Source organism: Molothrus ater, chromosome 18 (assembly GCF_012460135.2).
Source record: "Molothrus ater isolate BHLD 08-10-18 breed brown headed cowbird chromosome 18, BPBGC_Mater_1.1, whole genome shotgun sequence".
In the NCBI taxonomy this organism is placed as follows: Eukaryota; Metazoa; Chordata; class Aves; order Passeriformes; family Icteridae; genus Molothrus; species Molothrus ater.
The window spans coordinates 3946663-3973983 of NC_050495.2; the positions used below are offsets into that span (position 1 = coordinate 3946663).

General features: G+C 46.5%; 1 protein-coding gene across 1 annotated transcript; it reads left to right on the forward strand.

Moving 5' to 3' along the window:
• Positions 1-11: 11 nt before the first annotated feature.
• Positions 12-21987, forward strand: PTPN11 (protein tyrosine phosphatase non-receptor type 11). Its single transcript, XM_036393460.2, is given in 17 exon segments — positions 12-155; positions 4427-4549; positions 5620-5814; positions 6849-7041; positions 8100-8216; positions 8725-8838; positions 11458-11554; positions 12063-12142; positions 12240-12398; positions 15196-15327; positions 16371-16439; positions 16441-16526; positions 17114-17181; positions 17335-17486; positions 21003-21115; positions 21353-21454; positions 21776-21987. Coding segments are annotated over 16 exon segments (1782 nt in total). The 5' UTR covers positions 12-141; the 3' UTR covers positions 21423-21454; positions 21776-21987.
• Positions 21988-27321: the final 5334 nt, after the last annotated feature.

The following is a 27321-nucleotide window of genomic DNA, read 5'->3' on the forward strand; positions in this document are numbered from 1 at the left end:
GCCGCGCTCGCGGGCCCGAGGCCGCCGTTGTTCGCGCTCCCCGCAGCGCCCGAAGGCCGCGGCCCCGCCGGGACCCCCATGTGAGCGGCGGGCGGCGCGGGGGGGCCGGCGCACCGCGACCCGCCGGGGCCACGGGGGAAGATGACATCGCGGAGGTGAGGCAGGAGCGGCGGCCGCGCCGGCGGGGAGGGCGGCGAGCAGGGGCCGCGGCTTCTGGGGGTGCGGGGACGGGGCTGCTCCCTGCGGGCGGGCAGGAGCCCCGGGAGCCGCCCCGGCAGCGCCCACCGCGCCCGTTCCCGCGGGGGTGTCCCGGCTCCCGGAGCTCCCTCCCGTCGGTTCCCGGGGGATGTTCCCCTCCCGCAGCCCCCACCCCGCTCGTTCCCAGGGGATGTCCCCGCTCCCGGGTCCCGCTCCCCGCCCGTTCCCGGGGGAGCCTCCCGGTGGCTTCGAGTCTCTCCGAGCCCCGCCGGCGGCCGGAGCTGCCCCAGTGCCCCCGGTTTGGGGGGGATTCACGTGAATGTCCCCAGTGAGCGCTGGAGCCGAGGGGTGGATTGTTGGTGAGTGGGACCTGCTCAGCACCGGGGCCCAGGGTTCGTGTTCCATCGAGGGCCAGCAGCGCTGATTTACCGGCCCTATAACACGGCCCGGCTGCAAAACCCGTGTTCCTGAGCTCCCCACACCTGAGTTCTTAATCACTTATCAGCGTTCACTCTTAATTTCAAACCCTTGTGGCACTGCTAAAGCACGAGGACAAACAGCCAAAACCATTTCTTTGTTGTAGCTTCTCACTGTCTTAATGGATTTTGATATTTGGTACCCGGTGTCCTTTTGGGCTCAGAGGTTTGGGTAAATGTTGGGATTTAGGGGAATTATTGTCATAGAAAATGCCATAAATGTATTTATCCTTTTTAACCGACCTATTCTGAGATTCCCAGAATGGTTTGGGTTGGAAGGGACCATAAATCTCATCCCATTCCATCCCCTGCCATGGGACACCTTCCACAATCCCAGATTGCTCCAAGCTCCAGCCTGACCTTGGACACTTCCAGGGATGGGGCAGCCACAATTTCAATTGATTCACCTCTATAAGTAATACCTATTCAATTATAATTTCTCCAAGGGTAAGTTGTCCTCTCTTTTCTCCTCAAGATGGTGAATCTAGGTGAATTGGTTTCAATCCATGGCCATTTATAGTAGGATTTGGAGTTTTTTGAACTGTATGGAGGTTTTTTTAGTCTGTGTTGTGCTCTCTGGATGTCCCTGCTCACACTGGGAACAAGGTTACAAGTTACCTTTTGGCAGCACTCTGAACTTCCTCCTTGCCAGAATAATCCTGTTACTCTGCTCGGAGCCCTAAACTGTAACTTCTGAGGGAGACTGAAAAAAGCTGGGAAATATCAACTGATGAGCCTATAAATAGGAGTAATTAAAGTACCCGTCAGCACATCCCCAGTGCTGTGGCTGTGACAGCTGAGACAGAACTGATTTCATCTCTCCTTTGCTCTTGCAAAGGTGATTAAAAACCCCAATCACTGCATGGAAAATTGTATTGATTTATTTCTTTTGGTTTGCTAAGAGAGAAATGTGCAGGCAGTGTGTGGCTTAGGGAACACAGATCCTGCTGGACCATGGTAACAAAAAAGGGGATAATTGTGGATTTTCCATCATGGATTTTTTTCTTTTTCATCAGAAGTTTCCTTGCTTTGCTGATACCCCCTTGGTTCTGAGCCCCTTTTATAAGGGGCTCTTTCACTGCTTCCTTCCTTCCCAACATTCCCACCTTGCTGTGAGCTAATTATGGGCTGGCAGTGGTGTATCCCGAGCCCCTGAGTGGGAATTGCTGCAGGAGGGATGGTGAGGAGCCGCTCTGACGAGGGCGTGGGTTTGGGTGACTTCTGGGATTGTATTTACTGCCCTTGGCCGGGGCAGCTCTGCACCTGCTGCCACAGACATGGGCAGGGAAAAGAGGATAAAAAAGCCCAAAATGCATTCCATCCCTATAAAAGGAAGTGTGAGAGCAGGTCCTGGCTGAGGAGAGCGGGGGGTGTCACTGGCTGTCCCCTCCCAGTTTGGAAGGGCTGCAGCCCCAAGGTTGGGAGCACAAGGGATGGCAGCGCTTCAAGGAGGATCCTCCTGGCGGCCGGAACCGCTGGCAGGGATCCCTGACACCCCCATTCTGCTATTTGGGGTGCCTGACAAATGCAGCTTCCTACTCAAAGCCAAAAATACAGAGCTGAGGGAGCAGGAGGACGAGGTGCCAGCAGAGCCAGAGTTACATAAAGTGCAAGAAACCCTCCCAGGTGTAGCCTGGCTTTGCTGCACTTGGCTTTTGGCATCTTTGTGTGGATGTGGGAGAGAGATTTTGGACCATCTGTAAGATTTTTGAACCATCTATTGTGTGTTTAAGCTCTCCTTTAAATGCTGGTTAAATAAAAGGTTATTTGTAGTTATCTCTATACATAAAATATTATTTTTCCTTTGCTGTAACAGCTCATGCACAGCTACTTCCTAAAGGTTTAGGGTGGGATACAGAAAATATTGCATTGGTTGAAGTTTATGGAATGCCAATATAATAAATCTGGAGAAGCAATCCCATTAATTTCTCCTCTGTCCGTTTAAACATTTTTTTGCTGTAAACTCCAAAATTTATCAAGGTTTCTCTTGAATCCTCTGCATATTTAAAAAGCTTGCAAACTCTTCAGATTACTACTGCACATTTTTTGTTTGGTTTGGGTTTTTTGGTTTTTTTTTCCTTTTGTTTTTGTTTTTTCCTAATGGAAGTAAAATTTTGGGAGTGGAAATGTGATAAATATATGATCACCTTCTCCAGGCAACATGTTGTGGGCTGAAATGTGCTATTTAATGTTCAGTTCATGCCAGGTACTGATGCTTGTGCAGTTTCTCTTGTGAGAACTTTCCTTGACCTTTGAGTAATAATTAGATAAATGTAACATTATTCATTAGTTCATTCCCATTTGCTGTGATAATTTGGAAGTATTTTTGAATGGTTTTTTCCACGTTCTGTACATAAATTTGATATTTCCTGTGTTGTTCTTCAGTGAAAGATGGGGACTATTCACTAGATTTTCATGGTGCAAGTAGAATATTATGAACTAGGGGGAAAAAAGATTCATGAGAATATTCAGGCAATTTACTTCTGAAATGGATCCTAATTCCCACTTGAATGATTCTCTGGAGATTTGGATTTTCTAGAATCCTAAAACTCCAGAACATTTCTGAAGAGAATGGTCTGGAGAAGACTTTGGTGGGAATATTGGCAGCTTTTCAGTAGAGAAGGAATTGCTGCAACAATTGAAATAATAACCCTAAATTTAGACCTGTGCTCTCATATTTTGCTGATTTAGCAATTTAGCCTGAAATGCTGACTGGATCAGGAAGGATCAGGAATGCTGTTCCATTTTTCTGGATATTACACTCCTCTCTCTGTGATGAGCCTGACTGTGGAGTTTTTTGGATATATTTTTTTGTACTTTGGAAAAACCCAGAGGTGAACAAAGAGGGGCAGGCTGGATTCTTTCAGCACACAACAATGAGGATTTAACTCTGAAAATTAAAGGCGATTTTTAATTGCCGAGTGCAAAGGTGACAGAGCTGGGGCTGGGGTGCTCACACCCAGTGGTTTATTCTTAGAATTTTCTTTCTACAATCCTCCCCAAGCCCTTTCATGCAGAACTCCTTCAGGGCTGCAATAAAAATGGGTAAATTCCAGATAAGAGCAGAGGCAGTGGTGACACCGAGCGCCTCCAAATAAGTCTCCAAAGTCAATGCCAGAGGTGGGGACGCGGAGCTGTTGGCCACAGCCCAGCCCCAGCTCTGCCTGGGCTCTGGGACAGTCATTGAGAGCAGTTTGTGGGTGGTGAGGATCAATAGGAGATTCCTCTGGGGTTGTATTTAAACAGGACAGATCCGACCCCGGCTCCACGTCCCTGGGAGGAAGAGCAGTGGGGTGTCCACGCAGGGAGTTCCTTCCTGACCCCCTCAGCTGTGCCCTAAACCATGAGGTTTTGTTCGGTTTTTAACCTTCGAAATGTTGTCAAGTGTCACTTTGGATGTTTTGTTTTATTTTTAGGTATTTTTCCTGTTTGTCTTTCGGTTTCTTTGTGTGCTGTGTTTTGCTGGAGTAAGGAAATACCACTTCTGCTCTGTGTTTATGTTGTGTACCTTTGATATCATTTTAATCCAGGCAGTCAGAGTGGGGATAAGTGTAATTCTTAGGCTTACAAATAAGTCATTCTTAGGCTTACAAAAAGTTGCAATATATAAAGTTGCAATGTGAAACTAATAATGAAACTTTATTAATTTAGGTGCAAAACTCACTTTGCAAGCTGTCGGATTGCTCTGTGTGAGTAAACTCTGAAAACCTGCTGTTTATTTATTAACATTCTTTATTTTTAACCTCTTGTAGATGGTTTCATCCAAATATCACTGGGGTGGAGGCAGAAAACCTGCTGTTAACAAGAGGAGTCGATGGCAGCTTCTTGGCACGGCCCAGCAAAAGTAACCCAGGGGACTTCACACTCTCTGTTAGGTGAGCTTGGATCTTCCCAGTCTTGCCCCAGCTTGGTGATGATCTTAATTTATTGCTGTCCTGTGGAGAAAGAGCTGTGGATGAACTCCTTGAAAGAGGTGAAAGAACGCCCTGGTCACATTTTAGTGTTGCTCACTTTTCTCTCTTCTTTTTCTCCCATTTTCCCTGAAGAGCTTCTCAAATACTTTTACCCAGCTCTGGATTGGAGGGGAGTGAATTCTGATTTTACAGCAGGACAAAAATGCTCAGGGGAGGCAGAAATAGGTTGATAGTAACATTGCTTTTAGCCCTTTACAAATCCATTTGATCACCAACTGGAAGGAGCAGAGGTGTTGGGAATTAGTGATCCAGCAGGAAATCCAGACTCTCCTTGCACAGGAAAAGTCAGCAAGTTTTTAAGGGCAACTGTGGCTTTTTCAGCTTCCAAAATAGACCTTCTGTGACAGTTGTCCCCTGACACTGCGTGGTAGGGATGGGGAAAAGACAGCAAGAGGAAGTAGATAAAGGAAAAGGGAAAAGTGGGATTGGTGATAAGAGTTGTGCTGCTTGGATACTTGTGAGATAACAGGCCTTGTGGCACAGGAGGGGATTCCTGCTGGGAGCTGCTCTTCCTTAATATTAGAGACTGTGGCAGCAGGCAAAGGCAAATATTTCCTGAAGGAGAGACCTTGGGAGCTGGTGGGAATTCTGGAGAAAGGAGCAAACCAGCTCTGCTGGATCTCCAGAATATTCAACTTTCGCCCTCCACTTTGTGCTTATGTGTGCAATTTTGTGTGGCTCTGGGGGGTTTCTGGTGGGGCTCCTGAGGTTGCAGAGTTTGTGCTGCCAGTTCCAGCAGCACAGAACTGTTCTCCTGCTCTCCCTGGCTGGTGGGCAGAGAAGCTGAAGCAGAGGAGCAGTAGCTCAGCTCTTCTGTAGTAGCTCCGTGCTGGAATTGTGAGTATGGATTTCTCCACCTCAGGCAGCACCAAATACAAAAGTGATTGATTGATTGATTGATTGATTGATTGATTGATTGATGGATCAGCTGACTTGGGAAGGGGTTTTGTGTCCTGTCTTTCAAATCTTAGACGAACTGGAGCTGTGACCCACATCAAGATCCAGAACACAGGTGACTACTATGACCTCTATGGGGGAGAGAAGTTTGCCACGCTGGCTGAGCTGGTGCAGTACTACATGGAACACCATGGGCAGCTCAAGGAAAAGAATGGAGACGTCATCGAGCTGAAATATCCCCTCAACTGTGCTGATCCCACCTCAGAAAGGTCAGAGGAGTGTCCTTGTGCTTCTTAATAAATGCTGTGTTTATCCCTCTTCACACTCAGCCTCCCTCTGGGAAAAGGGTGGCCACAGCTTTGGATTTGTTTCAGGGAGGTTTCTTGCAAAATAGATGAATAAATGTGGTTAAAGGTGAAGCAATCTAAGCCTCAGAACCTGTTCCCTTCAGCATTCTTCCTTGGGTGGGACAGGACTGAAAGAGAGGGCATAATTCCCTTTATTTTTACTGGGAGAATGTTTAATCGGAGAAGTTCTCCTGATGTTGTTGCTGCTGCAAGGAATTCCCGGGGATATTTCTGGGCATAACTTTTTGTGCTTTTCCTAGCAGTGGGTAGAAAGTGAAGGCTGCACAAATCCTCAGATTCCTCAAACTCCTGTTTTGAGGAGTGTGGTTAATAAGGAGAATTTGGGACTCTGGATGTGAGGAAATGTCAGGGGTCTGAACTAAACCAGCAGATACCTGTTTATTCCTAGAAGTGGAAAAAAAAAAGAGGAAAAATATTCAAATAAGTTCTCTCACTCCTCAGAATGGCTTAACAGAGGTGGGGAGGATTGGTGGTGTTTTGGCCCTATTTCCTGAAGAGTTGGGATTACTGGGATTACCCTCTCCAGTTCCTAATGGGGTAGAAGGGTGAGGTCTCAAAAGTATGAGGTTTCCACAAGTTTATCAGGAAAGTTTCATGAAGGAAATAAGAGGAGAATGAATGCCTTGACTGAGGGGAAGGTTGGGGTGTAACCTGGTGTTTATTGGGAATGTTGTGAAGGATCCAAATCAAAGCTTCACTGGAAGCTTGTAGGAAGCTCCATGGAAGTGCTTTGAAGTGTTTCTGTCCTCACTGATGTGCACCTGGACCCTTCCAAAGCTTATTTTATTTATTGCTTTTTACCAACTGAGGCTTTCCCTAGACCTGGCTGTTGCTGAGTGAACAGAAGGATTCAATTTCATGATAAACACCTGGAACAAATGGATTCAGCTGGAATGCTAAGCAGGGCGTCTCCCTCTGTGTCACTTCATTTCCAGGTGGTTTCACGGGCATCTCTCTGGGAGAGAAGCTGAGAAACTCCTGACAGAGAAAGGAAAACATGGCAGCTTCCTGGTGAGGGAGAGCCAGAGCCACCCTGGGGACTTTGTCCTTTCTGTGAGGACGGGGGATGACAAAGGAGAGAGCAACGACGGCAAATCCAAAGTGACGCACGTCATGATCCACTGCCAGGTAGGAGCAACAGGGAATCCATGGGCCCAGGAGCTCTGGGTCCACTCCCCTTTTCCCTGGGCTTGCTGCAGGTCACCCCTTTGATCAAAATGCCTCCTTTGATGGCATCAAAACCCCAATATTTTTTGTCTGACTGGCTCCTGTCAGGGCCTTCTGGCTCCAATCACACTTTGCTGTGCTCAGGGAGCCTTTGCAGGCTCCTGGATGGATTCTGTCAAAATAGGAGTGAGTGGATAAATGGAGATCTATCCACAGATGGCTCTCTCCTGTCAGTTCAAGCAGTTACACCTGATGGATGATCAACAGTCTGTGAAAATGAGTGTTCACTCCAAGGAATGCCCTGAAATCTAAATCTAAGGTAGTTCGTCACTGAAATATTACTAAATTACAGTTTTGATATTTAATCTGTCTCCACGGGCTGCTATTTAAAAAATAATCATAGATATAAAAAAAAAACAAAGCATGGATTTTTCTTATTCTCTTTTACTTCTATTGTACCCAAAGGCAATGCAATAACTAAATTGTATAAAAACACCTAAAGTGCAGTAACAGAAGTAGTTTGGAGGTAGAAATGACCCACCAGGACTGTAAATGCTGAATTACCAGAATATGTTCATTTTTTCAAGAAAACCTCTCTGATTTGCAGTTAGCATTTATGCCTTTGAGGAAAATGATTTAGCATTTGCTTCCTTAAAATAGGGATGGTGCCAGGCAGTACCAGCCTTTCAGAACCCTATCATACACTTAATTTTGGAAATCAATTCAAATCCCTAATTCCTGGATTCTCATCCTGTAGCTCCAGAGCTGCCTGAACCCTGGTTCAGAGGGAATCAGCTCTCTAAGAAAAGCAGATAAACCAATTTTCAGGAGATGGCAGAAAAGGAGATGTCCTGCAGTGCGTCTGTGTTTCTATTTATTAAAGTTCTATCCTTTAGCAGAAGGATTTCAGCAGAGCCTTCTACACATAATTTTAGAGGTTATTTCTGATGCAGGGCACAGCCTCGAGGTGCTGTGGCTGTGGGAAGTGCATTTATTTTGAGGAACATTTGTCTTTTCAGGATCTCAAATATGACGTTGGTGGAGGGGAGAAGTTTGACTCTCTGACAGATCTGGTGGAGCATTACAAGAAGAACCCCATGGTGGAGACTTTGGGCACTGTGTTGCAGCTCAAACAGGTGAGAAGGACAGGCCACCCCTGAGCTTTGCCACCTCCAGAATATATGGTTGAAATGCAGCTTTTCCATATGTTCTGCAAGACTTTTTTCTGAGGAAAAAAAATGAGGAATTTTCATCCATTAAGCTTCGTTAAATGGATGAAAAAGTCATTTCAATGGGAACCATTTTTGTTAGGCCTGTGAAGGGATAGAGTGTTGTCTCTGATGTGCAGGATCTCCTGGTGCCATCCTGGTCTGTAAGAGTTGCAGGGCATGTCCAGAAATGAGACAGTTTAATGCATTAAATAATTAAATGAATAATTAAATAAAAACTGTGACACTTTAAAAGCAACTGTTCACCGTGCCCTTCCTCACTGCCCTTTGCTCGAATCCCAAAACACTGACATCCAAAAAAATGCCTGGATCCTAAAATTCCCATTAAAATACCCTCATCTTAGGGGATTTGTGTTTGGGTTGTCTTTCCCTGGCTGTTCTTGGCTGACCCTGTGCTGTTTGTGTGTGTCCCCAGCCCCTGAACACCACCCGGATCAACGCTGCCGAGATCGAGAGCCGAGTCAGGGAGCTCAGCAAACTGGCAGAGACCACGGATAAAGTCAAGCAGGGCTTCTGGGAAGAGTTTGAGGTGATTCCTTACATTCCAAGGAATGTTTCCTGCAGTGTTTCCTGCAGTGTTCACTCTCACCCTGCCAAAGTCACGCTGGGTTCTGCCTTCTTGGTGTTTCCTCCTCTCTGTCACCTCAGATCCCTGGTTTTGCTCCCATCTCCAGGGCTTTGCCAGCTCCACTCTTGTGGCTTGAAATATTTACCTTTTTTCCTTGATTCTGAGAGTGATTTTTATCCAGGATATCCTCCTGGATATCCTTCCCACCATGAGGGAGCCTCCTGTGTTTGTCCCACCCGGACAATCCTTCCAATTCCTTCTGCTGTTTGGGAAGCTGGGAACCATTTCTTTAGGGACACTTCCATTTCTCAGACCATCCATTGTCCTTGTGGCTTTTTGATGCTCATTTTTGGGGATCTTAAAGCCATTGGGAAGTGGTAGAAAGCTCTGGGATGAAACAACATGAATTATATGCATTTCTTGGACTTCTGGAGGTTTAATTTTGGTTTGTTTTGGTGTTTCATTTCTCTCTGTAGGCAAAATTCCAATTTTCTCCAGAAAGAGTGTGTAGGGACAGGACAGGGGGGATGACTTCAAACTAGAAAAGGTTTAGATGGGGTATTGGGAAGAAATCCTTCCAGAATTTGGAAGAAACTCTTCCCAGAGAAGCTCTGGGTGCCCCATCCCTGGAAGTGTTAAACGCCAGATTGGCTGGGACTTGGAGCAGCCTGGGATAGTGGAATGATTGGGGTTGTGAGGGACCTTAAATCCCATCCTGCCCCACCCCTGCCATGGCCAGGGACACTTTGCACTATTCCAGGTGGCTCCAAGCCCCATCCAGCCTGGTCTGGAACACTCCATGCTGGATATACTGGGCTGGTTTATACCTCACACACAAAACCACCAGTGGAGTCTGGAATTCCACCAGCAGATGGCAACAGGAAACTGGGAAGAGCTCCAGAGGGAGCTCCGGAGAGGCTGGTGTGAGAAACTTCCTGAATAGTGATGGATTTGCAAAGTGACCATCCTTGGAGAAACCCTCTTTGATCAGAAATATCCATTAGCTAAACGTGCTGGCCAGTGTGCTCTGATTATTGCCAGGAGAAGGAAAATTAATCCATGAAAAGTGAAGGAATTAGCACAGAGGTGTGTGAGGGGAGTGTCAGACGGTGAGGTGATGGCATTGGGAAATGAGAAAATGAGGATTGAGCTTTCTCCTGTCTCTTTCCAGAGAGAGAGGGGGGACAGTCCTTGATGCAGGGCTGCTGGATGGTCAGAATGGCCAGAATTCCATCTGGAGAGGGAAGGAAGCCAGCAGAGGTCGTGTGTGTGGGAAGGGATTGTTGGTTTGGCAAAATGCAACTGAACTGTTAATTCACAGTTCTTTCCTGACCTCTGGTTCACGTTGAAAAATTTTTCCTTGGAGTGGATTTCTCAGTGTTTTCCTTACAGCAGGAAAAGTCTAGCAGGAAAAGCAAATAAATGAAGGATTTTACCTGTGGGACATTGCGCTTCTTTTTCCCCTTTGCTGCTGTCCCTGAGGTCAGCACTAACACCCTCATTTTTTTGGGAATGAAGCCCTCTCCAGGCAGTTTTAGTGCCCTGTTTTCCATTGCCCTCAGGGAAGCTCCAGCTGTCCCCCATGGTGGCAGGAGGGGGGAGCACACTCCAGGCTGCCCATGGATCCCTGTCTGTGCCGTTCAGGAGCTGCCAGCCCAGATGGTGAATTTAAATTACTTGTCTCCAGGCAGGAATGAGCCTCTTGTCCCAGGAAGCACCAGACAGGAATGTTGACAGCCCTTGTAGTGTTTTTCCTTCTGAAAAATGGTTATTTCTGAGCTTAGTGCTGGGATGTTGCAGTGAAGTGGAGGAGGATGTTCAGATTTATGGCTGTGTTGTTCCAGCTCTGAATGGGCTTGTTGGGAGTCACTGCTGCTCGTGGATCTCTCCTCAGGGATGCTCCAAGCAATGATAATTAACTCTAGGAAGGAAGATGTGGTTTCCACACACATTTAATTGCTCCAATTCTTTAACTTGCTGGGAAGGTTTAGCTCTCAGTCCTTTTGCCTGGAATTCCACAGGCAATGCTTTGGGGGCTGTTTCCTGCCCTTTGTCACAAGCTTGAAACTTTGCATCTCTTAAATTTCTTTTGCTTTCCCTGCCTTTAGGATCAGCCTAATTATCCAAGGTCATTGAGTGAGGGAGTATCAGACTGGGACAGGAGTGAGCAAATGTGCCAGGTTAAAAACCAGCAAGAGTCTGGAGGGTGGGAATGATGAGGGGAGCAGCTTCCAAAACCTGAGTGTTCCTTTTAGTGGGGCCAGAACTGCTTTGGGGATGAAAACTTGGAGCAAAGCATTGGGATCCTGGTGCCTCCAGCTCCTGGGAGCTTTGGGAGTGGGGAGATTTGCCATGAGCAGCCTGGCTGTGCAAGTATTGAATTGCTGCTGTCCCTGGGACATTGTGTTCCAGAAATCCCCACTCCAGCTTGTTCCTTCACTGGGATAATTTATGGATAAATAAATTATGGATAACTCATCACTTAATGCCCCTCTCCTCCCTTTTCTCTGGGATTGCTGTGAGCGTGGGCCAGTCCATCCTGCTTTTTTTTGAGCCCCCCTGTCTGTGCTCTCCCCTCAGACCTTGCAGCAGCAGGAATGCAAACTCCTCTACAGCCGTAAGGAAGGGCAGCGCCAGGAAAACAAGAACAAAAATAGATACAAAAACATTTTACCCTGTAAGTATCGACCCTTTGCTGCCATTTAATGTTACTCTGGTTTATTTTCCTCATTAATACAGGGTCAATTAAGTACCACTGGCCTTTGGCTTCTCTTTAGTGATAATTTCCCCTCTTATTAGGATTATCCAGTGATTTCCAATTCGGGTTCACACATTTGCACTTTGTAGATATTTGTAATATTGGTTTTTATCTTCATTTAAAAGCCTCATATCCCTCAAATCAACAGGCTGGAATACTTAAACTTAAGAGGATTAATTTGGGGGCCAGAACTGCAACATGCCAATCCCAAGGCTTTGCCCTGACTTGGTGTTTGAGTATTCCTGAATTCCCAGGACTTGGACATGTTTTGGTCCAGCTGGTCACAGCCACTTGTTTAAAGGAATCAAAACAGGCAATTTGGAATTTTCTGACGACTTATTTACTAAGATTGATAATTAATTAATAGCTGCTATGTGGTCACATCTGTGGAATGCAAGTGCTTGACATCCATGTGTGTTTTTTGCAGTTGATCACACCAGAGTTGTTCTCCACGATGGGGATCCCAATGAACCTGTTTCAGACTATATCAATGCTAATATTATTATGGTGAGTGTATTCCCACCTCCTCTTCCCTAAATCCAAGGGAATCTTGTCACACACCATTTATTCAATTACTGCTTTGTTGGTTTTTTTTTCCCTCTAGCCTGAGTTTGAAACCAAGTGCAACAACTCAAAGCCAAAAAAAAGTTACATAGCTACCCAAGGCTGCCTGCAGAACACAGTGAATGATTTCTGGAGGATGGTGTTCCAGGAGAATTCCAGAGTTATTGTCATGACCACGAAAGAAGTGGAAAGAGGAAAGGTAAAACCAGACTCCAGCTGGCTTTGGGAAAGGCCCTGACATTTAAGTACAAGCAGGAGCTGATCTGACAGGGATAAATTGATTTATGTCTGGACTCTGCTGTGGCACAGGATTCCTTGGAATTCTGGAAGGTGCTGAGTGTCCTTTTTTTATTGGTGTCTGTGGGAATTGAGGATGGATTCCTGTCACATCAAGCCTCCCTTTCTTAAGGTTTGCCTGCTGAAATTTCAGCTGCTGGATGTGAATCTCTGTATTTCAGACTTAGGGAAGGAGGCGCTGGGATGGGAGATGTGGCCAAGCAGGAATTCTGGGTGCTTGAAGGGAAAAATTCCCTGCTCCTGCAGCAGAAGTCTTGGCATTGATTTTAGCTCATCAAGCCTGGATGGACCTCCCTAAAAAAGCAGAATTGTGGGATTTTATTATTAGAAAACTGAACATAGAGATGTTGCTGCTTAGCTGGGAACTGCCCTGGCAGGATTCAATGCTCTGAAAGAGGAATTTTCCCTGCAATGGTGTATCCCAAAAATCTCCACTTCCCTTTGGAGTACAGGAATCTTGTCTTGCTCCCTGGCCTCTGGCAAACCTGGGGATATTTTAATTTGTTTCTGGTTTCTAATGACACAAGGCAGGAAAGAATAGGAATAGTTGACATTGCTATCCTGGCAGCTGTGCCACACACACTTCCTGGGGTTTGTAAGGATTTATCTTTGGAATTTGTTCCTTCTGATCTTTTTTCTGTTTGATAAACACTTTCTATTCTCTCTCCTGTTCTTTTTAAGTTTCCCTGCTTCTTCCACACACTATTGTCCACGTTTTTACCTTTTTTCCATATTCCCATTATCTGTTTCTGAATAGAAAGCTGTTGCCTTTTTAGGGGAGCATCGTTTGTGGAAAAAAAAATCAAATTAAAAACTGAAGTGTTTTTCTGTAGGTGAGTGATGATTGCAGGGGGTCCTCACCCCCAGGAGCTCTGTGTGTGTGGACTGAAGACAAATAACAGAAAATTTTACAGGATTCTCTCCCTAACTGAGGTGTCAAAGCTGCCACTGGTGCTGTTTGTTGCAGCCATTAGACTTTGTCTTGTGTATTTTTTTTTTTAAGTCTTTGTAAAGTTCTGCCACTTCATCACCCTGATAAAGGGACAGGATTTGTGTTTCCTTCCTTTGAATCCACTGACAGAGGGAGAAGCTCCCCCTTCCCAGTGATAATCTTTGTTTTGGAAGAGGAGAAATAAATTATGGAGCTGACTTGAATACACCTTTCTTCTTTCAAGTTATTTATTATTTTTTAAGAACCTCCTGAATGGCCTCTGCTCCTCTGCAGCTTCTCCATTTTTTTTTTTCCCCCAAAGTTTGCTCAGCCCTTTTGCTGCAGAAAACGCTTCAATTCATCAGTGCTGCATTGCTTCTTCTTTCTGTACCCTTGATTGTTCTGTGATGCCTATTTCACTTCTTACAGAATTGCAAATACCAGTCCTGGTATCAAATCAAAGCTTTTTTATCTCAGGCCAAGCTGTTTGCAGGAAGAGGGAACCTTTGCAGCAGAGCTGCCTCCATAGCCTGAGGAAGGAGGAACTGTGGAACATCCCAGCCCTGCATCAAGTCCTGGATGTGCTTTAAAGTGCAGAAGCAGCAAATCCTTAGAAATTAAAGGAGTTTTGGGCTTTTGGAGGCAGTTCAGCAACCCAGCCCTGCAGAGTAAAGCTTATTTTAACATCGTGTTGCTGTTCAGACTTGCTCTACCAACTGCTCAGAGCTCTGCATTGAAAACTGCAAAGTTATTTCTGCTGGCACCCCCCAAGAATCAGCGTATTTGCTTCAGTTTCAGAGTATTTGCTTCAGTTTCAGAGTATTTGCTTCAGTTTCTCCCCTTGTGACAGGGAAAGAAGGGCAAAAATAGCAGGAAAGCATCTTGTTGCCTACGTGGGCATGTGTGCAGCCATCTTCCTCTGCCTTGGGCTGGCAGAAGGAGCTTCCCTGGGCCATGTTTTTTTCCTGAATATTCAGAATAACTGCAAATAGACCCTCTTGCTTTGTAGGACTTGGTGTTTGGTCTGTGTTTGCTCTTGCTAGAAGCTGCTCCTGCAGTAATTTCTGCTTTGATGCTGCATTCCCAGGAGCTGCTCTTTCCTGACCTGTCACAGGAGCCAAATCCAAGTGCTGACAGGTGAATCCATTCCTCAGGGGATGGAATTTATCCCTGGGCAGAGATAATCTTGATGGAGCAGCAGCACACCAAAAACTGCATTTCAGAACCTACAGACCCATGAACTGCTCCCATTGCAGGAGCCTGAGCCCTCTTTGGTGATGGACCCAGAGCTGTGTCAGCCCTTCCCTCTGCAAGCCATGGAAAAGCAAATATCCAAGTTGTATTTTCACTGGGAATGATTTATACCTTTGACCTTTCTTCTTTTGCAGCCTGTAGGGTTTGGGCTGTGGGGCTGAATTCTGGTGGAATTTTGGATTTTCAGTCCTGTGACTGGGGGTACAAAAAGCATGATTTTAATCTCCAGCTTTTGAAAATACCCAGGCAAAAAATATCCCAAAAATGTGCTAAGAGGAGAGGTGACCTGTACCTGTCTGCAATTATCAGGTGGCTGTTATGGAGAGGAGAAACTTCCCATTAAAATGATCTTCACCTCATCAGCTGATTGTCCTCTGTGGACTCTGAAACAAAAGCTTCAGGGTTGAATTAATCAGTTTGCAAAGCAGCTTTTTTTTTTTTTTTTTCTGCCTGATTATTCCTTTTTGTTATTTTTTGTTGGTTTTTTTTTTTTTTATAATTTGAAATCTTGCAGAGTAAGTGTGTGAAGTACTGGCCAGATGAATATTCCCTGAAGGAGTACGGAGTGATGCGTGTCCGGAACGTGAAGGAGAGTGCAGCCCACGACTACACCCTGAGAGAGCTGAAACTTTCCAAAGTTGGCCAGGTGAGTACAAGAACAGCTCTGTCCTTTTAGCTCAGCTTGTGGATCACCAAAGGAAAAAAATGTCAGGATTAGCCCATTTCTCTGGAATCAATAAAAGCACTCAGAGGTGAATAAATGGAGCCCTGCCTTTCTTTGAAGCTCCATGTTCAGTTCCATCCATCTCTCTCTTTGCCCTTGGGATAATTGAAGATTTTCCTACCTAAGCAGCTTTTGGCAGGAGAGGAACTGCTGCAGAGCTTGCAGGGAATCAGGGAGGAGGGAAAATGCTTTAACTGAGGACACTTCAATCCAGCCTGGCATTTGCTCCCTCATGGAAATGGTTGCACTGAAAGGAAAAGTTGTGTGTGGGTCTAGGTTGTGGAAAATTCGTTTAAGGGAAGGGATAAAAAAGGTGGGAAAACTGTGTGGAAATGGCAATTCCTGTTAAGGAACAGTTTGGATCAGGGAGGAGAAGCAAAGCAGGGGAATTGGGGATGGATTCTTGTCACATCAAGCCTCCCTTTCTTAAGGTTTGCCTGCTGAAATTTCAGCTGCTGGATGTGAATCTCTGTATGTCAAACTTAGGGAAGGAGGCACTGGGATGGGAGATGTGGCCAAGCAGGAATTCTGGGTGCTTGAAGGGAAAAATTCCCTGCTCCTGCAGCAGAAGTCTTGGCATTGATTTTGGCTCATCAAGACCTCCCTAAAAAAGCAGAATTATGGGATTTTATTATTATAAGAGTGAACACAGAGATGCTGCTTCTTAGCTGGGAACTGCCCTGGCAGGATTTAAAGCTCTGAAAGAGGAATTTTCCCTGCAATGGTGTATCCCAAAAATCTCCACTTCCCTTTGGAGTACAGGAATCTTGTCTTGCTCCCTGGCCTCTGGGATATTTTAATTTGGGGGATTTAATGACTGATGCGCCAGGCCAGGAAGGACCCTGCCTTGTTCCCTCCTTTGGGATTTGCGGGGCGCTGTGCTCAGGTTGGATCTGGGGGAGGACTCAGCTGTGCCCCATTTTTTGTGGGTTTTGAGCAGCAGGGTTTGTGTCCCTGTGCTGCAGGGGAACACGGAGAGGACAGTGTGGCAGTACCACTTCCGCACCTGGCCCGACCACGGCGTCCCCAGCGACCCCTGGAGGCGTCCTGGACTTCCTGGAGGAGGTGCACCACAAGCAGGAGAGCATCCCTGACGCTGGACCTGTCGTGGTCCACTGCAGGTGAGGCCCCTGCCACTCCTCCTTTTGGCCCAGGGAACTGAGACCTTTCAAAAGAACAACTTTCCCTGGGAGTTGCCCAGAATTCCCCATTTTCTGTCTGTACAATGTCACATCCTGGGTGGGTGGCACGGGGTCCCCTTGGGAAGGGATTTCAGGCTGTGAACCTTTGGATAAATGAAAATTTGTGCTGTTGGATGAGAAGGTGGGACCAGAGCCTGGCTGGAGCATTTCAAGAAGTGCAGGATCATGGGAATTCTGGCATCCCAACCCACCTGTGAGAGCTCTGTCCTTTTTGGGTGTTCCCAGCTTGTAAATGATATCATTTCTAGGCAGGGAAATATTAGATCTGACCTTACAGTTTTTTCTGATTCAGGGGTGTTTATAAACACTGAGGGACAGAAGTGCTGATTTCTTTGCCTTCCCTGGGGTCTCTGGTTTGACTGTGGCTGTAATTTGGAAGCCTCTGGCTGTAATTTGGGAGCCTCCTGTCTCCTAATGCCAGAATTCTTTTACCTGGGGTTTTGCTGTGCATTCAGAAAGAGCAAAACAATAAAATTCCCTTTTTTTCCCCCCCCCCTTTCTTCCAGTGCTGGGATTGGTCGAACAGGAACTTTCATTGTCATTGACATCCTCATTGACATCATCCGAGAGAAAGGTACCTTTAACCCTTTGATTTCCCTGCCTTTAACCCTTTGATTTCCCTGCCTGCTCACGGATCCACCCCAGGAACGCTGACGGAGGATTCAGGTGAGCTCCACCCTCACCGTGGTTCTTTCCCTGCTCTCCCCAATGCCGTGGATGTGCCCAGGGGTGGACTGTGACATCGATGTCCCCAAGACCATCCAGATGGTGAGGTCCCAGCGCTCAGGGATGGTGCAGACAGAGGCCCAGTACAGGTTCATTTACATGGCAGTGCAGCACTACATCGAGACCCTCCAGCGCAGGATCGAGGAGGAGCAGGTGGGTCCACCCCAAAGATCCAACAGGAACGTGGCAGGATCCCAGCAGGGAGCAGCAGTGCTGGGGATTTTTGAGGGGGTTGTGTTGTGGGAAGGCTGGGTCTGAAGGTGTGAGCTGTCTCCTGTATTTCAGTTCATTGTGCTTAAGAATTAATTGTTAGGGGGAATCCTCTCCTTAAAATACCAAGTGGAATCCTCTCCTTAAATTTGGTGGTATCCTCTCCTTTCGTTATCGGATGGGATCCTCTCCTTAAATTATTAAGTGGAATCCTGTCCTTAAATTATCAGGTGAAATCATCGTAAAACATTGTGTGGAATCTTCTCCTTATATTAAGTGGAATCTTCTCCTTAACTTATCAAGTGGAATCTTCTCCTTAAATTATCAAGTGGAATCTTCTCCTTAAAATATCATGTGGAATCTTCTCCTTAAATTATCAAGTGGAATCCTTTCCTTAAAATATCAGTGGAATCCTCTCCTTAAATTTGGTGGTATCCTCTCCTTACATTATTGGATGGGATCCTCTCCTTAAATAAAGTGGAATCCTCTCCTTAAGATATCAGGTGGAATCCTCTTCTTACATTATCAAGTGGAATCCTCTCCTTAAATTATCAGGTGAAATCTTCTTAAAATATTGTGTGGAATCCTATCCTTAAATTAAGTGGAATCCTCTCCTTAAATCAATTGGAATCCACTCCCTAAATTATCAGGTGGAATCCTCTCCTTACATTACTGAGTGCAATCCTGTCCTTAAATTACTGAGTGGAATTTTCTCTTTAAAATATGAGGTGGAATTCTCTCCTTAATTTAAGTGGAATTCTCTCCTACCCTCCCTGTCCCCAGCCCTGCCCCCAGATCTCAAATTTCCTTCCTGTTATCAAATTTCCTGTGGAGGAAGAATAAAAGATAAGGGTCTGTTAATTAAAGCAGAACCTCGTGCTCTATGTGTTTTAAAGAGATTTCAGAGCTTGTTCCCTGCATTCCTCAAAGGGGAAAATCAAATGCTGATCACTCCAGTTCCAATTTTGGGAGTTTATGGGTAGGAAATCAGTTTATTGGAGTGGAAAATGAAGGGGTGAGTGTGGTGGTCCAACAAAAAGCACTTCCAGGAGTGTGGTGGGATCAGAAATGTTTGGGAATAAGTGGTGACAGCCACAGAGACCTTCCCCTGCCCCTTCCTGTTCAGGGAATTCCTTGCTCTCCAGTTCTGGGGGGGGTTACAGCAGTTTCCTGGTTTTGTGATAAAGAGCTGATGTTTTCTCCTTGTCCCTGCTGCTCCCTGCCCTGACCTCAGAGCAGTTGGGATTTGTACCTTTTGCTTTCTGTGCTAATTAGTCCATATTTTTACTCTTTTAGTATCTTTTTCCCTGCTGGGGACTTTCCAACACTTAGTGAGTTAGTCCCTCTCTATCAGCCGGTTCCTACAAAATGGCCTTGTGGTCCATCCCACAAATCCTGCCTTCCATGTGTCCACCAGTCCATCCATCCCACAAATCCTGCCTTCCATGTGTCCACCAATCCCTCCATCCCATAAATCCTGCCTTCCATGTGTCCACCAGTTCATCCATCCCACAAATCCTGCCTTCCATGTGTCCACCAGTCCATCCATCCCACAAATCCTGCCTTCCATGTGTCCACCAATCCCTCCATCCCACAAATCCTGCCTTCCATGTGTCTACCAATCCATCCATCCATCCCACAAATCCTGCCTTCCATGTGTCCACCAATCCCTCCATCCCATAAATCCTGCCTTCCATGTGTCCACCAGTTCATCCATCCCACAAATCCTGCCTTCCATGTGTCCACCAGTCCATCCATCCCACAAATCCTGCCTTCCATGTGTCCACCAATCCCTCCATCCCACAAATCCTGCCTTCCATGTGTCTACCAATCCATCCATCCATCCCACAAATCCTGCCTTCCATGTGTCCACCAATCCCTCCATCCCACAAATCCTGCCTTCCATGTGTCTACCAATCCATCCATCCATCCCACAAATCCTGCCTTCCATGTGTCCACCAATCCTTCCATCCCACAAATCCTGCATTCCATGTGTCCACCAATCCCTCCATCCCACAAATCCTGCATTCCATGTGTCCACCAACGCATCCATCCCACAAATCCTGCCTTCCATGTGTCCATCAATCCCTCCATCCCACAAATCCTGCCTTCCATGTGTCCACCAATCCATCCCTCCATCCCACAAATCCTGCATTCCATGTGTCCACCAACGCATCCATCCCACAAATCCTGCATTCCATGTGTCCACCAATCCATCCATCCATCCATCCATCCATCCATCCATCCATCCATCCATCCATCCATCCCACAAATCCTGCATTCCATGTGTCCACCAACGCATCCATCCCACAAATCCTGCATTCCCTGTGTCCACCAGTCCATCCATCCCACAAATCCTGCCATCCATCCATCCATCCATCCATCCATCCATCCATCCATCCATCCATCCATCCATCCATCCATCCATCCATCCATCCATCCATCCATCCATCCATCCATCCCACAAATCCTGCCTTCCATGTGTCCACCAATGCATCCATCCCACAAATCCTGCCTTCCATGTGTCCACCAATCCATCTCTATCTCCCAGACTTTGTTCAATGAAGCAAATCCAGGTTTGCTCAACAAAACCTTTCCCAAGCTGTGTTCCCACAAACTGCTCAGGACAGCTTTGTCATAAATCCTGGCTAAGAGGGGTTTAAGAATCAGCAGAATGAGCTGAGGGAGTTTCAGGAGACCATCCTGGAAAAGCTTCAATCCCAGGAATGTTCTTAATGGGAATTCAGGAGCCAGAACTCCCCGGAGGCTCTGCCAGCCTCTGCTGTGAGATTGGGTCAGCCCTCAGGACTTGTTGCAGCATTAAAAAAACCCCAAATAAACCCACAAACCCCTCCCCAAGCCTCAAATTCTCTGCAAAACTTCAATTTCTGCCTTGTAGGTTTCAGTGTTTGCAGGCATTGTGGATGCTTGGGAAAAGGAAAAATCCATCTCCCGTTTCTCTCCCAGCGTGGTTCCCTGGCAGGATCTGGAGCTGGGTGCCAGCACGATTGGCTGCAGCCTGGAGCATATGTGCAGAATCCAAATAACAGCTTGGCTGCTTTTTATATCAAACCTAATGGGCTCAGATATTATTTTATTAGAGCTCCTGCAAACAGTGGTGTTGCTCTGTTGGCCCCAGCTCTGAGCTGGAAATGAGGTCAGTGGGAAGCCCACTGGCTGCTCAAGAATGAAATGGGGAGTTTTCTGCCAAGGAGATGAGGGTTGAGTACATTCAGAGGGTTGGTGTGTCCTGCTGGAGATGGTGGGATGGGGGAAAATGGGGATTTTCAGCTTCAGGTGTGCTCAGTGATGTGTTCACTGCAGGACTGAGCTCTCTCCTCCCAGATAAACCTAAAAACGCCCATGGGTATCTCCTTGTGGAATTGCTGCTCTGTCCCAATGAATGGTTGCTGGGATTAACCCCAAACCTGGCTTTGTGTTGTGTGTTTTGCTTCACAGAAGAGCAAGAGGAAAGGTCACGAGTACACAAACATTAAATATTCCTTATCGGACCAGACGGGCGGGGATCAGAGCCCTCTCCCCCCCTGCACCCCAACCCCAACGTGTCCAGAGTAAGTCCAGTCCTGCCCTCAGTTCTTGAGCTCCTCTGTCTCATCTTCAGAGACCTCAGACAAGTCTGAGTTACCCCAGAACCTGCCCTGTTGTGCTGGGCTTTCCTCTGAAAATAAATCAAGTGAAATTAATTGTGCCTGAATTATGGGGTGTGTATTATAGGATTTTTTTTTTGTGTGTGTATTATAGGATTTTTTTTTTTTTTGGTGGGACTCTAAATCCTGATTTCATTTCAGAATGAGAGAAGATAGTGCTAGAGTATATGAAAATGTGGGGCTGATGCAGCAGCAGAAGAGTTTCAGATGAGAAGATGTTCAGAGCCTTCCAGGCCAAGGCAGGTGTGTATGGCCACAGGAGGGGCTGTGTCCAGCCTGGCTTGGGAGAAAATGCCCCCAGAAATGCCCAGAATGCTTGGAATTGATCCCCACAGGGTGCCTGAGTTCCAAAAGCTAACTTAAATTTAATTTTAATGACCTTTATACACAATCTCACCTTTTCCTGCCAAAGCACCCACACAAGTTTCCAAGCCAGGGCTGAGACTTTGGGTTGAGTTTAAGCTTTATTGAGTCCAAACTGAGCACTCTGTACAATGCCTGAATAAGAAACAACTGCTGGGTTTTTTCCCTCAATAATTCTTCATTTTTTTTTTCCTTTCCCAGACATGAAAATGGTTTTTAAAAAGGTCAAGAAAGAGATGGAAGAAGCTTCACGTGAGCAGTGAACTCTGAGGGCTTGGTACCTTTTTATTTACGGTTTTAATCCTTCAGTAGGCAAAACTTCAGAGCATCTAAAGATTGTTTTTATCTCTTCTCTCCAATTTCCAATTGCTCATTTTCCAAATAAAAGGAAATCCTTTCTACAAGGTAGACAATTACTTTGTAGAGTCAGTTTTGAATCCTGCAAACTGTTGGACTGTCATCCATTTGTTTTTTTAAATAGTATTTTGGTTTCACAGTATGGCTGTTAGTGGGGTTTATTTTTTTTTTTTCCTTATTTGAGCAGTTGTGGGGTTTTTTGGGGGGGCACTGGGTGGGGGGTGGGTGGTGGGAGAGCAATGCCATGGATAAATCCATGCCATGAAATGTAAAATACTGATGGGAACAATGTGGATTGTTGGAAAACAGTGGATCACCAGCGTGAATAGAACCAAGTGCATGATCAAATTAGTCCTGATACATTTCAAACTCAGACTGAGCTTCCTGGGGTGAGCAGTTCTATGAGATGAAGGTGCTTTTTTTGTGATAATTGGTGGCTTTGATTCCGATTTCGCTGTGTGGCTGGATGGGCTATTTTGGAGGAATTTATGCAAAGTTGTTTTTACATCAAACAAAGTTTCTTTTCCGTGATCTGTGCCCAGAATAGGAATTCCTTGTGTCCTTCAGGAGACTCAGTGACCTGGGGGTGGTTTGTGAGGACACTCTGTGGTGACTTTGTGCTCAGTTAAATGAGACTGAACCGGTAGAATTCAGGTATTAATTAAGGAGTTGCAGGATGTTAAACCCAGTGAAACCAGTAACCCCTGCTGGTGTCAGGGAGCCCTCCTGCCCTTGTGCTGGGGAAGTGGGAGCTGTGGAGGAGCCTCCTGGATTTTTAGGGAAGGAAGGAAGGATCCCAGGATTCCTGGTGGGACAGGAGCAGTAAGGCCACGCTGGGGGCACTGTCCCACCCCAAGTGCCTTTGGGAGCTGCCTGCACCTTCCTGTCCCAGTGCATGGAAAACCCCCTGGAACCACTTGTAGGGAGACAAAGCCTCTTCCAGAGACCCCCAAGGAAGATCTGCTGAGCTTCCATTTAACTCCTTCCCCTGGCTCTGTCCTGGACCAGCAGCTCCCCTTGGAGCTGTGGATGGCAGGGAGTGGGATCTGGTGTCTTCCCAGCACCTTGTCCCTGGTTTTGGGGACATTCTGGGACTTCGGTGGTGTTGAGGAGTGATTCCCATCCCCACAGAGGATGCCTGACCTTCCTGTGTGGCTGCAATGGGGTTACTGGCCTTGCTGTGCTGGTGGAATCCTGCTGGAGCCTGGAATGTGATTAATGCAGCTTGGGGAGGTGCCATCACCTGGGCCTGAGTGCTTTGCAAATCCCAGTATTTGAGCAGTTTGTTTGGACTGAATGAAGGTGCTTCATTAATATTAAGCAGAATTTTGTTCCTTGGCCTCTTGTCCTTTTTGTCTTTGGGGGCTTTGGGACTTGATTTTTTTGGAACTCCTGTCACCAGCACACCATAAATGTGCTTGACTGTCACAGCCTTATGCTCTAGCCCTGAATCCTTGTGCCCTTCCTAGGCTGGAGTAGATGATGAGCAGAGAGAAATGTGGGGATTTGGTAGTGAGATGATTCCTGTTCTCCATCCCCTGCCAGCCTGTCCCTGTTCCCAGCTCCCTCCTGCTGAACAGGGATCACTTGGAAGTGTTGACATTTGCATGGAGTAATTTAATATTTGCCTCAAGCTCTGTGCAAAGTCAAATTCTGCACTTCAGAGGTTGGAGCAAGGTGAGGGACACACCCAGGTGGGGTTTGGAGCTGCTCTGCTCCAAACTGGGAAGTCAGGGGGGAGAAGTCAGGAGAAAGGAGGGAAGGATCCTGAGGGAAACTCAACTCTGTGCACTCAGTTCATGTGAAGTGTCTTAGAAGCTGGACCTGTGCAAGCAGCAATCAGCACACTGGGGCCTCCTGACCTCATTCAGAGCCTGCCTCTGGAGGGGTTTGTTTGGAATTCTTCTCCTTGGGAGCAGGGAGCTCTTGTGCAGAATGTGTGGGAATCCTGGGGAGCACACGGTGGGGAATGTCAGTGAGGGGGGAGCAGGATCTGCAAGATGGTGACTAAAGGAATAAATTCTCCTTTCTGAGCCCCTGTTGGGTCCTGGTGGGCAGCAAAAGGGAGCCCCTGCACCCTAAAATCTGTCCCCAGGGACAGGAAGGGTTCTTAAAGCATCTCCTGCATGAATTCCAGCAAATAACTTTGGGGTTCTGGCAGATGAAGCTACAAAGAGAGAAGCATCCTTTGGTTCAGGGGAGATCAGTGGATGGGATTCAGGGATTCCCAGGTTTAGGGAATTCAGCTGGAAGCTGTGCTGGCTGAGCTTGTTCTGGAGCAGGGATGGAAAAGGGATCCCAGGGTTCTCCTGGAGGAGCCTTTGTCCCACGAGGGAAATTCACCCCAACTCCCAAGGCACAGTGATTGATGCCAGTGTGGATTTGCTGCAGACTTCATTTACTGAATGTTTTAGAGAAATACACTTTAATTTCAGCTAACTCCTGTTAGGCCTGATTGGTTCTATTAATCCTGACCAAACTTTCCTTTTTTCCTCCTAAAAGTTGTGTTTGAGAGACGATTAACCAGGACACAGCTAACAAAGGTATCCAACCTGTTCCCTTTTTTTTTTTGTTGTAGGGCTGAGGGAATTTGCAGCTGGGACTAAGATGTGTTGTCAGGGTTGGGTTTTCTACCCATAACTCCATTATTTCAAATTAATTGTTCATTTCTCCCTTTTCAATAGTGAAAGGTAATGAATAATTTCAAGCCTGTTTATTTATGACATTACTGTGATTTTTTTTTTATTGCAGTACTAAAGACTAATGAAAAAGGATCTTATTAGGTGGAATAGGCCTTGCATTTTTTTTTTTTTTCCTGCAATGTATGAAGTATTGTACCAGAGTATTAAATGAAATGTAATATTTTATTGCAAAATTTCTATCCTTTAGAAGGAATACATTTAGGATGTCATCAATTTGATGTGAATCATGTAAATGTTGAGAAATGAGCTGTTTATTCTACATCTGGTGTTTCAAAAAAGATTTCACCTCTTGCCTTTTGCCCACAGTCTGTAGCCCATTTACAGTTGTCAAAATGTGACATTAAATAATAGTTCCTGTATAGAAATAGTGGTGGTTGTCCATTGTTTTCTGGGCTGGTATTTATGGGGTTTAATTCAGTTGCAGTGGGTTTGGTTTGGTTTTTTTTTTTAAATTGCTGCCAAGCTGTGTTATCAGAAATAAACCATATCTGTAAACAGCAGAAATTCCATTAAAAAAAAAAGGGAAAAAAAGAAATTCAAAATTGAAAAAAAAAAAAAAAAATAAATAAAAATCATTTTCTTACCATGATTTGTCAGTCCCTGTGTTCTCCAGCTGCAGGCACCAAGGATGGGATATTGAGAAGAAATTCTTCCCAATTTCTTGGGAATTCTTTCCCAATGTCTTGGGTGGGCGGGGAGGGACTGGGATAGAATCCTCAGAGAAGCTGTGGCTGCCCCATCCCTGGAAGAGTCCAAGGCCAGGTTGGACAGGGAGCACCCTGGGATGGTGGCAGGGGATGGAGCTGGAGGATCCTTAAGCTCCTTTCCAACCCAAACCATTCCAAGATTCTGTGATTCCTGCTCAAAGCTGGATGGGGCTTGGCCTCTCCTCTTGCTCTTTGTGTGGGATCAGTTGGAATTGGGAAGGGAGGAAGGGCAATCCTGTTCTTTTTCTCTCTCCACATCCCACTCAGCCACAGCCAGCTCTCCTGGGATGAGGGAGAGGAGACTTTCTCCTGCTCCTGCTGCTCTTCCTTCCATCTTCCGCCTCTTGCTCCGCTTGGTTTTGGGGCTTTGCTGTTTCCGAGGTCTTTTCATCCCAGGAGGGGTCGGTGCTTGCAGCAGGAGCTGGATTCTGTCCCAGACTCCTCTGCCAGCTGCTCCTGCCTCACTTCCAGAGCTCTCAGCATTCCTGATCCCTCACACTTGGAGCCAGACACTTCCCAAAGTGTCACTTCCCAGGGCCAGAGCAGAGGAGCGAATGCCTGCCCTGAGGTTTTCCATATCTCAGCTCCATCAATACTGGTTGGTCTGGTTTTTACTTCTCAGATCCATTGGGAATGCCCCCACTTGGGATGCCCTTGGTGTTGTTGATCCCAGAAATCAGCCTGCATGAAGGGGTTTGAATTCCAGGGAGATCCCACCGAGTGTTGCCTCTCCCTCGTTCCCGCTTTTGGGGCCGCGCGTTAAAAACAGACCTGAAACTTTGCAGGGAATAAATCAGCTCAGCCTGAGCAGTGCTGGTTGAACAGCAGCAGAATCTGGAGTAAAACAAGCTTTAATCTCATGGCAAAGGCCCATGCCAGGGATAATCCAGCGAAATGGCAGGAAGGAGGCAGAGCCCTGGGATCCAGACGGGGCCGGGAGCTCTGTGCAGCAGCAGTTGGCTCTAAGGCGATTATCCCACAGGGGAAGGTTGATGGATTTGTTTTTATGAACACATCCAACAGTTTGCATCCATCTCTGGGAGTTTTTATAATCCCTGCCAGGGCTGGGGAGGGAGGGAAAAGGGAAGGAGAGGAGGGAGGGATTGTTCTATTCTGAGAACTTTGACAAAGATTGAAAGTGATGGTGCTGGGGTGACACTTGGTGTCTCCTGGCTTTGACTCCTGCTTTGTGGTGACACTTCCAGCCCTTCCTGCTTTGTGGTGACACTTCCAGCCCCTCCTGCTGCTCCCAGCTCTCTGTGTCTCCACGTAGGTGAGTATAAATCCATTTATTCTCCGGCGTCCCCGGTGTTTGTACAAACTGAGGTGATCAGATACTGCTCAAGGACAAGTTTCTTATCTCCCTAAACCCTTGAAACTTTGGCTGACTTTTCTCCAGGATGAATCCTTGCTCACTTTGGGGTGGGGGAATTCTGAGTCATGCAGGATTGGGGCAGGAAAAGAGAAGGTGTCCTTCAATCCACATCTTCGCTGTGACCTAAGCAATTCTTTTTCCAGCCCAACTCTCTTGGCAGAGCTGGTGCAGACCAGGTTCTGTTTGCAGGGTGGCAATTCCTGTTTCGTGTCCCTGGTGGTGCCTTTGGAGCCTTCCCATGCTCACTTTTCCTCAGCATCACCCTGGAGCTCACTCAGCTCGTGGCTCTTGTGCCTCAACTCCTGGAAATCTTCCTTTGCCTTGAACAGGGGCCTGAGGCTCAGCTGTGTCTCTGTTTTTTCTCTTTGGTAAACCTTGGGAAGGATACCTTCAAAGGATCCTTAATATGCTGCTCTCTTCCCGTTTTCCCCACGGAGCCAGGCAGCAGAACAATTCCAAGATCAAAAGGTTTGATTTGAAAATCCCCAGCTCTCCCAGGGAATGCCACAAGTGTTGGGAGGGCTGTGACATTTTTAGCACATCTCATCCTGACAACTCCCTGCTTTTCCTTACTTTCTGCGGGTTTGTTCCTGGTGGAGGAACAAT